The 12,046-nt window shown below is 46.8% G+C and overlaps 1 protein-coding gene across 3 annotated transcripts in view; it reads left to right on the top strand.

Annotated features, from left to right (window-relative positions):
• Raf (serine/threonine kinase raf oncogene) overlaps positions 1-12,046 on the top strand; it is a 221,222-nt gene that overhangs the window by 190,765 nt on the left and 18,411 nt on the right. For all 3 annotated transcript variants that reach the window (XM_075694807.1, XM_075694804.1, XM_075694806.1), the window contains 2 exons: positions 9,562-9,693; positions 9,934-10,068. In XM_075694807.1, the coding sequence (XP_075550922.1) occupies positions 9,562-9,693; positions 9,934-10,068 (267 nt within the window). The remainder of the gene's footprint in view (positions 1-9,561; positions 9,694-9,933; positions 10,069-12,046) is intronic.

Here is a 12,046-nt window from a genome sequence, read left to right as displayed (position 1 = left end):
GGTCCTATTGCTTTATGACATCGGTAAACCTGGTTCAGCATAGTGACTTAAACGATAATGATGATGATGCTCAGTCAAGCATTTCGAACCCAACATCTGAAGCCAGTCTTATATTTGCTGACCTTCATACTTTTTCACGTGAGAAGCATGTGGTACAGTTTCTACAGCTTTGAAAGTATGTGTAAGTACTGCAAAGGCCATGTAATTAATTATTTGTTGTACTCCTGAGGAATCTAGGCTTTATATATTAAGTGCAGCAACTACAGCTGTGGAGGGGGTGAAGGGAAGGAGGCCTCAGTACTTCTTTAAATACAGAAAAAGTGCAGATGCACCATATGCGAAGCAGTGCAGTCAGTTACTGATGTGGTGGTGGTGCCTAGCCTATACCAAGGAGCTTCTTTACGTATAATGAGAACCTATCTCCTGAGTGTGGTGAAAATTGGGAGACAAATGACCATAGCTAAGTGGCTGTGGCGTTGCACTGCTGAGCTTGGGAAGTCGTGGGTCGTCCCTTTCAGGTGGGGTGGCGAGTTGCGTGTTGAAGAACCCCGGGTAGTAAAAATTTAATCTTGGTTTGCCTAATAATAGATCTTGGTTCCATCAAGTAAAACCCCAGATTTTTTTTTTTTTTAATGATGAAATGTCTGGATGTTTATTGCAATACAATGTGCCCAGAAGCGATGCACATGCTGCACTTTCCAACTCATTTACATTCTGTCAAAGCATACTGCAAGCGCAACAGTTTCACATGGCCTTTGAGATGTGGTGCGTTACTGTCTGGGTGCCTGCACAGTGTGCTGAAGCAGCATGCTCTCAGTGGCCATGGCGTATGGCGTACTGAAGTCATTACCGCTTGACTTCGGAGCTAAAATTCACTGCAAAACCAGGTTGTGTTCATAAGGTTGTGGCTTGAGGTGAAAGCAAAACCTAAAACCATACATTGACATTTTCTCACTAAGGATGGGTGCAACTTTGCACTAGGTATGCCAAGGAGCCATTGATGAAGTTGTACCTCCTAAAGGTTCTTTCTTTGTCCACGTCAGCATCAATAGTTTCTGTATCGGTGATGTTTTCTGATGCATCTGCTTGCATTTATAGCATAAAAGTATGTGTTGACCTTTCTGTATGCAAAATTCAGCTGTAACAGTGCAATTCCGATTTCGGGAGCATCCACCCCAGCATTTTAACATAACTGTCTGTGGTTCTTAGCAGTGTGGGATTTTTAAAATTTTTTTTTTGAGGTCATCGAGGTAAAACCGAAAGATTTCCTTGATTTAGCAAATGCACCAATACTTGATGGTCCATAGTGTTCCTTTATCCGTGCAGCAACTCGGGAACAACTTGGCAATGAGCTGGAGAAAGGAGCATGCAGCAACGATATGAAGTTCTTGCACATTAAGTGTAGCTAAAGACAGGAAACTCATGAGCCCAGAAAGTACTACAGTTTGCATGAAACGCAGCTTGTTTGTGAAACAAGTAACAAATTTGAATGAAGTAGAATAAATGGAGCAAAAAGTGTGCTACGTACCATATGGACTCGTAGAAGGCTCTGGATCATCACCATGGAGAAGCATAAGCAGAAGAATGGGCCCATTTCAAATGCTATCAACTGTAATGCAGACAAAACAAAGGCCTGCCTAAATCATGCTAAGCAAAAGTTCCTAATTTTGTAACTAGCTTCATGCGATGGTATTTAGCCTCTCTAAATTTGCCTTGAGAGGCTCTGTAACTGCAAGTATATATCGTCTTGGGTGGTTTCACTGCATCGAGCACTTATGGTGTTGTGCATCTCACAAGGAGGAGCAGCTGATAATTGAGGCATTCCACGCTTTGTAACTCTGCTCTTGCAGAGCATGCTGTGCCCTAAACTGATGCCTCTTGACTGTGCTGCTTCCAATTGTTGTATAAACATGAGCACACCAAGGAGCAACTGGGCTGGAAGCACTTTGTTGAATGGAATGGAAGCTTGCAAAACTTGCATAGTGTGCACACTGAGAACAATGGTAAAAACGGCCCGTGATAGCTTTTGGTTTTTGGTTGGTTTTTGGTTGGTTTTGAGTTGCCAAATGTGTAATTGCATGTAGCAGTAAGGCAGTGGACCTCTTCGATTTGTCATTCTGAACTGTCCAGGACTGCCCAAGACATTGCATGTGCAATGCTCATTGACAGAAAACACTGCTTTGGGCACTCTAAGACTGTCAGGGACAGATAATCCAAGAGTCTCTATTGTCACGTAGTAGTGACAGTGAAATAGGCAAGGCAGCAAAATTGTGATTGGTGAAACTAGCGTCTTATTGGGCATACTTGTGCCCTCAAAAGCAGGGTACACTCAAAGAACGATAGCAGCGAACACAGTGGGTGATCGGTGAAAATGTGATCAGCGGGTCAAGCGCATCAGTTTTATACATCAGTCATCGAAAGTTCCAGAGTAATCGCCGGGACCCCCGCGTGCCTTCCAGAAAGTTCTACACCATTTGCGTTGCGCGATAAAATCAGATTATACAAGGTTTGGTGACAACAAACAGCGCATAGAACCATCAATAATTTTTGAGAAACTTCCAATACATGCAGGTACATCCTACGCTGTGCAATAACATTTTTTAGGCGGTGAAATGCGGTACGACACCCGATAAAGATAAACAAGTGCATGTGTCAATACCCGCCTCTTAAAAAGCATCATCCCGATGTTGCAAACATAAGAGAGTGAAACACAAAAGGACACTTATTAAACAAAAGTGACAAAACAACAAAAGGAAACTAAGTCCAAAGTAACACAGTCCAAAAAAAAGAACATCCAAAGGTCAGCTATGCAAAGTCCCAAAGTTCATTAGCGCTGGTAGAATGACTTAAGATGCACAACATGGGCTATTTCAGGTTGTGAGCAACATCGCTGTGATAGCGAAATGCCGTCTGGTATGACCTCATAGTCGAGTGCACCAATGCGTCGGATTATCTTGTAGGGTCTGAAATAGCGGCGCAACAGCTTCTCGCTAAGTCCTCGTTGGCGTATTGAGGTCCAATTCCAAACACAGTCGCCGGGCTGATACTCGACGTAGCATCGTCGAAGATTGTAGTGTCGGCTGTCGATCCTTTGCTGGTTCTTGATCCGTAGGCGGGCGAGCTGTCGGACATTTTCAGTGCGCTGGAGATAGGTGGCGACGTCAAGATTCTCTTTGTCGATGACATGCGGCAGCATGATGTCGAGAGTCATCGTCGGGTTCCTGCCATAAACCAGCTTGAACAGCGTGATTTGTGTTGTTTCTTGCACCGCCGTGTTGTAAGTTAAGGTTACGTACGGCAGGACAGCATCCCAAGTCTTGTGTTCGACGTCGACATACATTGTTAGCATGTCGACGAGCGCCTTATTCAGGCGCTCCGTAAGACCGTTTGTCTGCGAGTGGTAGGCAGTTGTCCTCCTGTGGCCTGTCTGGCTGTATTGCAGAATGGCTTGGGTGAGCTACGCAGTGAAGGTCGTTCCTCTGTCAGTGATGAGGACTTCTAGGGTGCCATGTCGCAGCAGGATGTTCTCGACGAAAAATTTTGCCACTTCAGCTGTGCTACCTTTTGGCAGTGCTTTCATTTCAGCAAAGTGGGTGATGTAGTCCGTCGCCACGACGATCCACTTATTTCTGGTTGTTGACATCGGAAAGGGCCCCAACAAGTTCATCCCGTTCTGCTGAAATGGTCTGCAAGGAGGCTTGATCGGCTGTAGTAATCCAGCTGGCCTTGTCGGTGGTGTCTTGCGTCGCTGACACTCTCGGCATGTCTTGACGTAATGGGCGACGTCAGCCCTCAGGCGCAGCCAGTAATACTTTTCCTGTATCCTCGATAGCGTCCAGGAGAATCCGAGGTACCCAGTGATCGAATCGTCAAGTAGGGCGTGCAGTACTTCTGGACGCAGCACTGAGGGAACAAGAAGAAGGTAGTTGGCGCGGACTGGTGAGAAGTTCTTTACGAGTAGGTTGTTTTGAAGCGTAAAGGAAGACAATCCGCGCTTAAATGCCCTAGGGACAACGTCGGTGTTCCCTTCCAAATACTCGACAAGGCCTTTTAGCTCCGGGTCTGCTAGTTGCTGTTCAACAAAGTCTTCTGCGCTTATTATTCCAAGGAAGGCATTGTCATCCTCGTCGCCTTGCAGCAGCAGTTCAATGGGGGCGCGTGATAGGCAGTTGGCATCAGAGTGTTTTCGTCTGGACTTGTAAATTAGAGTGATGTCATATTCTTGCAGTCTGAGGCTCCACCGCACCAGCCGTCCAGAAATGTCCTTTAAAATTAGCCAGTCAACACGACGCATGATGGTCGCTGACGACTTTGAATGGCCTGCCATATAGGTAAGGCAGGGATTTCGCTGTAGACTAAATATTGGCGAGCCATTCCTTTTCAGTCATAGAATAATCGCGTTCTGCTTTTGACAGCGAATGGCAAGTGTAAGCTATCACCCGTTCAAGTCTGTCTTTCCTCTGGACTAGAATGGCACCGAGGCCTAGGCTACTGGCATCAGTGTGCATTTCGGTATCGGCGTCCTCGTTGAAGTGCGCAAGTACTGGCGGCGACTGCACGCATTCTTGAAATGCGTCGGCCTGCGGCGTTTCCCAATAGAACTCGACATCACATTTTGTTAGATGTGTCAGCGGCTCAGCGATGCGTGAAAGGTTCTTGACAAAGCGCCTGTAGTAGGCACACATGCCAAGGAATCTACGCACTGCCTTCTTGTCGATGGGCTGCGGGAACTTTGTGATTCCAGCTGTCTTCTGTGGGTCGGGGCGGACCCCAGATCTGCTGATGATGTGGCCTCCGAACAGAAATTCATCGTAAGCGAAGCAGCACTTTTATGGCTTCAGAATGAGCCCTGATGTTTTGATGGCAAGTCGCAAGCCGCCTAAGGTGATTGTCGAAATTTCCGGCGATGACGACGACGTGATCCAAGTAAACAAGACAAGTCTGTCACTTGAATCCTGCTAAAACCATTTTCATGACCTACTGGAATGTTGCAGGTGCCGAGCACAGTCCGAATGGCATGACCTTGAACTCATAGAGGCCGTCTGGCGTGATTAAGGCGGCCTTTTTGCGACCTCTCTCATTGACTTCTATTTGCCAGTAGCCAGACTTGAGATCCATCTACAAGAAGTATTTAATGTTGCAGAGCCTATCCACTGCGTCATCTATCCGTGGGATGGAGTATACGTCCTTCTTAATGATCTTGTTCAGTCAACGATAATCGACACAGAAACTTAGGCTTCCATCCTTTTTCTTCGCCAAGACAACAGGAGATGTCCACGGGCTTTTTGACGGCTGGATGATGTCGTCGTACAGCATTTCGTTGACTTGGTGCCTTATAGCTTCACGTTCTCGCGTCGAAACTTGGTAAGGGCTCTGGCGAAGTGGTCAAGCGCATTCTTCGGTTATTATGCGATGCTCTGTGACTGGTGTTTGTCGAATCATCGATGACGTCAAAAAGCAGTCTTTCTATCGTCGAAGCAGACTTCTGAGCTGTTGCTGCTTAATGACAGGGAGACTTCGATTTATGTCGAAGTCTGGTTGGGAACTATAGTCATTGGGATAGATGCGGCAGAATCCGAGACGAGAAACGCATTGCTGGTTTTCAGAATTTCCTCTATGTATGCTATCGTTGTGCCCTTGTTGATGTGCTTGAACTCCTGGCTGAAGTTTGTCAGCGACACTTTCATTTTTCCTCCGTGCACTCGAGCGATCTCTCTTGCGACGCGAATTTCACGGTTGAGCAGTATACGTTAGTCACCCTCGATAATGCCTTCTACATCTGCAGGTCTTTTGGTGCCGACGGAAATGACAATGCTGGAGTGGGGCGGGGCACACTCAAGGCGCGATGACCATGACAGCTTTCCGGCGGTATCGCTTGATCTTCTGACAGCATTATCGGCTTCGACTTCAGGTCGATGATTACACCGTGTTGGTTCATGAAGTCCATGCCGAGAATTATGTTTTGTGAACACTGTTGGAGCATAACGAAGGTGGTAGGGTAGGTCTGGTTATGAACCATAATTCTTGCCGTGCAAATCCGAGTCGGTGTTATTAGGTGTCCTCCGGCTGTCCGGATTTGAGGGCGTTCCCATGCAGTCTTAACTTTCTTCAACTGGTTGGCAAGAGGTCCACTCATCATGGAGTAGTCTGCTCCTGTGTCCACTAAGACGGTGACTGCATCACCATTGAGAAGCATGTTGAGGTCGCTGGTTCTTTGTCTTGCGTTGCAGTTAGGTCTCAGCGTGTCATCGTGGCTGCATTGCGTTGATGTGTGGCTACTATATTGCGGCATCAGGTCCCTGGTCAGTGCGTTCTGTACTTCCAGGCTTCGCCGGGATGGCAGTGTGTTGTTATGTCGTCAAGATAGTCTCTGCAGCGTCTTCGGCGGCGGAATTTCGTCATATCGACGAACAGCAACCGCACCTCTATCAGTTGCTGCTTTTAGTTTTCTGGATATGGGCTTGCAGACCAGTCCCAGGTTGGGCCCAGTGTATGGGCAGCGCTGCGGCGACAGGTAGCAGCCTGGTGGCGGCGAACGGGACGATCGTCGAGGGCTCCACTGAGCAGCGGCGAGGTAGTCGGTGATCTCACGAGAGCGTTCACCTTCCCGAGGGCATTCACCTTACTCAGGGCGCGGTGCGTTGACAGCGAACCCTCGCAGTCCCAAGTCTCGGTATGGGCATCGGTGGTACACATGGCCAGCAGTGGCCGAGGGCACGCTAAATGTCCGTCTTCCTCATGTAACTCCGCTGGGCGACGGGTGGGCGTGCTGGCGGTGGCAGCGGTGGACGTCGGAATTGCACCATTAAAGGGCCCTGGCGCAGTTGCGGAGGGGAACCTTGATGGTGAGCGACAGCGGCATAGGTCATCGCTTCCAGCTGAGGCTGCACTGATTGTGGTTGCACCTCAGGAACTTCAAGCGATCACTGAACCTCTTCTTTGACAATTTCGGCAATTGAGGCTACTTGAGGCTGCAACCTTGGGTACAACTTCTGGAGCTCTTCCCGTGCAACCGCTCTGAAAGTCTCACGCAGATCTTCGGTGGCCAGGGATTGAACTCCGGCATAGTTCGTGCAGCGGTTGAATTGTCAGTTCCGCATTTCAAATGTCTTCTCGATGCTGGTGGCCTCGCGAAGAAACTCGTCGACGATGTTTGGTGGGCTTCGTATCATTCCACCGAAAAGTTCTTCCTTCACACCACGCATGAGTAGGCGGACTTTCTTCTCCTCGGATACTTCTGGGTCAGCGCGGCAGAATAGACTGCACATTTCTTCCGTAAATATGGCAACATTCTCGTTCGGTAGTTGCACTCGAGCTTCCAATAGAACTTTCCTTTCTTTCTGCATGATCCTAGTGAAGTTCCTCAGGAAGTTACTTCGGAACAGCTTCCACGTTGTAAGGGTGGATTCCTGGTTCTCGAACCATGTCCTCGCGGCATCTTCCAAGGAGAAGTGCCTGTGGTGCAGCTTGTCCTCAGAGGTCCAGTTGTTGAAGATTGAGATCCTTTCAAAGGTTTTGAGCCACGTTTCCAGATCCTCTGACGAAGCTCCATGGAACGTAGGGAGCTCCCTGGGTTGTTGAAGCACTATCCGGGCGCTGGGGATGTCATCGTTGTCGAGCTGGCCACGATCTTCCTGGTCATATGAGGCAGAAGTCCGTGATCCAGGGGCAGTCCTAGCAGTCTGCGGCTAGCTCACTGGTCTTGGGTGACGTTCGTGCTGTCTTCGGGTTTTGGGCTTGGATCACGGCTTTGCGAGGGCGTTCGGTACATGAAGGTAAAGCATCTCCACCAGATGTCACATAGTAGTGATAGTGAAAAAGGGAGCAAAACTGTAATTGACGAAACTAGCGTGTTATAGGGCGAACTTGTGCCCTCGAAAGCAGGCTACACTCAAAGAGCAACGGTAGCGGCGAAAATCTGATCAGCAGGTCAAGCACATCAGCTTTTATACATCGGTCATTGAAGGTTCCAGAGTAATCGCTGGGACCCGCGTGTCTTCCAGAAAGTTCTACACCATTTGCGTCGCGCAATGAAATCTGATTACATAAGGTTCGGTGACAACAGACAGCGGACAGAACCATTGATTACTTTCGAGAAACTTCCGATACATGCAGGCGCGTCCTGTGCTGTGCGATAACATTTGTTAGACGGTGAAATGCGGTGTGTCACTCGATGAAGATAAACAAGTACACGTGTCACTATGATCATCATGACTCCGGCAGAAACCACTTGTGTGCATGCTTGAATCTGCTTCCAGTTCTTGTGATGCTAATGTTTTGTTCAGCCATTAAGAGCTCATCCATGCTTTGCCGCATCACCTGATTCATACAGATTAATGTAACTCTCAGTGATGTCTCACTCTGCCCATCACCGCAAGTGATAAACATTAGAAGGAATTCTCACAGGCAGTTACAGAGGGGCAACTTTGCATACATGTTGTGAGTAGGGACCCAGTGTAGATAATATTAGACCCTTAAAGGGACACTAAAGGCAAATACTAAGTCGATGTGGACTGTCTAAATACCATTCCAGAAACCTCACAATGCTTGTTGCGCATCAAGAAAAGACTTAGTTTACGAGAAAATTGCATCTGAAGGGTCCGAATGCCTTTTTCAAAATTCAAGTCTCCCGCCACTCAACCGGGGGAGTGTTTACATTGCATACGCCATCACCACCCTTTGCTGCCGTCGGTGAGTAGAACGGTGCCCGACTGACGGCGGCACCGAGCCAAGACAGAGTGGTGGATTCGCCGCTGCAGCTGCTTTTTGGTCAAGTGACGTAGAGCGTTCGGGCATCCTCCGACATGACATGGAAGTTAAATTCTCTGCTACTTGCAGTTTGTGCAAGTTTTGCGAGGCAGCAAAACCAGCGCAGCACTACGCGATAACAAAACTGCTGAAACGCGAAAGCGTGGGCAGCGCAGAGTCGAGTGAAAACGAAACCTTTCTACTGGCCGCATAGTAGCCAAGGGCAATTTCAATTAGTCCTTTTTTTCCAAAAATAAAACATAACTGGGCAAGTAGCATTTTATTTCGTCTTATAATACAAGGATGTTTTTTGCAACGAGTGGTTGAGTACTAGTGACAGAATTTAACTGAGGAGTGCTTTCATCATCAGGCAAGTACTTGAATGTCCCGGGGGAGTCTCTAACCATGTCCTTCATTTACTTCAATTTCTCGATTATTAAGGCTCTGTTCTTGATAATATTGACGCCTTAGAGATTCTCGAGCACTAATCTATTACTTTAGTTTGACCTAATATTTGCCTTTAGTGTCCCTTTAACTGTTGCCTGGTGGCATGCTGAAGCTCATACTTGATCTGTGAAGTCTTGGGAGGTGCAGGTGACAGCCAAGGTTGCCTCAACTCCAGCATCAATTGCACTTTTTGTTGTTGGCATGTGCCTACTGTGAGCTTGCGTAGAATAGCTTTTTCTTTTTCCTGCGCCACATGCAAATTTATATATATACAAGCATTGCTTTTAAAAGTGCGAGAATTGTAAGTGCGCAGATCTCTATAACCTGGTGCTTTGTTTCCTGACATTTATTGTTGTGATTGTGCAGGCTCCAGAAGTGATCCGTATGAAGGACCCGAACCCATATTCGTTCCAGTCCGATGTGTATGCTTTTGGCATTGTCTTATATGAGCTCATCACTGGCCAGCTGCCTTACTCCCACATCAACAACAAGGATCAGGTACAAGGCCTTCTTTTGCATGCTTGCATTTAGCTGAGGAAGCTCACATAGAAATCTCAAAAAGAATGTTACTTTGCAGCTTGGGTTTTCCTTTGTATGAAAATCAGCTGATGCTGGCATTGTATGGTGAAAAAACACAAGGCCACATTGCCAGGCAACTTTCATGCATGCTAGAAAGCTTGTGCAGAGATCCTATCCTTTGCTTTTTCTGGTGTGCTGATCCTTGTGTGTGCCCTGTAGATCCTGTTCATGGTGGGACATGGCCTTTTGCGTCCAGACCTGAGCATAGCTCGCAAGGACACACCCAAGGCCCTGATCCGTTTCACTGAGGACTGCATCAAGTTCAACCGGGACGAGCGGCCCCTCTTTCGACAGGTGGGCCTGCCTGCGCTGTGGGCGAGTGTCGGGCAGAGCTTGCCAGCTGACATCTCTCTGCACCCATGCAATCTTCTTTCTCCAGAATCACCACTCATCAAAGTTTGCGCAAGGGAATTTTCCTGAAAACAAAATAAGACTGCACAACCAAAGGCAGTGAATTTATTCTTACACCAGGTGTCCTAAAATGTGTCAGGTGGGATTTGTGGTAAAAATTGACACTTCTGTACCAAGCTGCTCAAAAGTGAGCGTCCTAAATTTTAGACATATTAAAAACAGAAAGAAGAGGCAAGGAACCGGATGAGACAGGCAGTTGTGAATTTTAGAGCATGCATGCACCAAGACTCGAGATGTGCTGGCAATTATGCCAACAGCCTATACACTAAAAGCATGAACAAACTTCAATCTTTCCTGTGTTGATATATACCCAAGTCATCATATAAACCATTGTCACCAAGTAAACTTCCTTAACCTTTTAAAGTTGAATATTTTTCAAGTAATGCTTTCCCCCAGAGTCAAATCTTTTATAGAAGTGACCTTATTTCAGGAAAATGAAGCAAATTATTTTTGGGTGACATACATAGTTTATCTTCAAATAGATGAATAAACTACACAGCATAATTAATTTCTTACAAACATCAGATTCAACAAGAACAGGAAAGAGTATCACTCACAACTAAGTTGATTCAATTTAGACATGTCCACTTCTATAGGAAAGGTGCATAAAAAATTGGGAAGAAAGCATGCTTATTCAAACATACAATCAAAGAATTGATGTTCAGTGCTGTACTGATACAAATATCACATTTTCTACAGATGTAGTAGGCCTCCATAAATTATTGGGCCAAGACATCTTTGCTTCTGCCAAGTATGCAGATGCTGGAAGGACTTGGCTCACACGTGCAGGAACCACAGGCACATGACAGATGTCTTGCGTTCCCTTGTCCAGTCATTAACACCGTGGGCTTTCTGGCTGGTATACACCCTACCGCAAGTTTTTCATGCATCGCGCAGGCTCCATGACATCATAGTATACCAGCCAGCTCCCATGAAAAATTTTTTCTTCAGGTTGTGGGCCACTTGGTGCATCTAAGGTACAACCTGCGGCTTTTTAACCACTAGAGACTTGGCTTTTAGCTAGCCCTTCAATTTTTATGGAGGGTTTCAGCTACTGCGACCATGAAAGAGCAAAGGTTCTTAGCTAAATGTAATCTTTGCAACATAACGACTAAAAATGTCCTGTGTCTTTCTTGCAATAAGCACTAAAACGTGCAGTTAAGGCGCTAATATTGATTGCTCCTTGAGCTGCTTTTACACTTCATTGCGCCTTTATAATAAAGAAGAGGGATTGTGCACCACGTTTCTTGGCAGCAACTTTTTTTTTTTTATATAACAAACAAACAAGCTGCTGCTGCTGCTGTGCAAGCAGGTGCCAGTTAGCAGCATTGCTGCACGGTGTCTGCCCAAGGCACAACAAAAAATTATTACGGAAGCGGTGGTAAACATCTCAAGGTTTTCTGGCCTAAACTTGCTCCTTCTGTTGCTCATACGCAGAAAACGAGCCCTCAATGATCACACCATGTTGGGCACTGAGAACTTCTCACACTTCCTTAAAAGCTAGTGTTCCTTTCCAAGACTGACTGAAGCTTTCTGCGAACCATTTCAGCAACCAGTGTTTTCGGTATGGTGGCAAGCTGCTCTTGTACTACCACAATGAAAGCAATGTTCGGAGTCTTTGTTTCGCCAGAAGCTTGAAGCTCGTCCACCATGTCGGCCAAAAATGTCAAATGGGCACAGAGACACACCCGGTGCAGTTTGAGCCTTTCTCACCACTGCAGTCTTGTCTACTGCAATACCACTGATGACAGCCTACACACCCGCAAAATGCCTGTGGTAATATTTGATTGCACTTAGCCCCCAGCATGTGACTGGTGGCTCAGGTGGAAGAGCCACTTCTGGCAGTTGTTCCTTGAAAGCA

This window comes from Dermacentor variabilis, chromosome 6 (assembly GCF_050947875.1).
Source record: "Dermacentor variabilis isolate Ectoservices chromosome 6, ASM5094787v1, whole genome shotgun sequence".
Classification (NCBI taxonomy): Eukaryota; Metazoa; Arthropoda; class Arachnida; order Ixodida; family Ixodidae; genus Dermacentor; species Dermacentor variabilis.
Note: the sequence above shows the minus strand (reverse complement) of the source record. Positions and strands in the feature narration are given on the sequence as shown.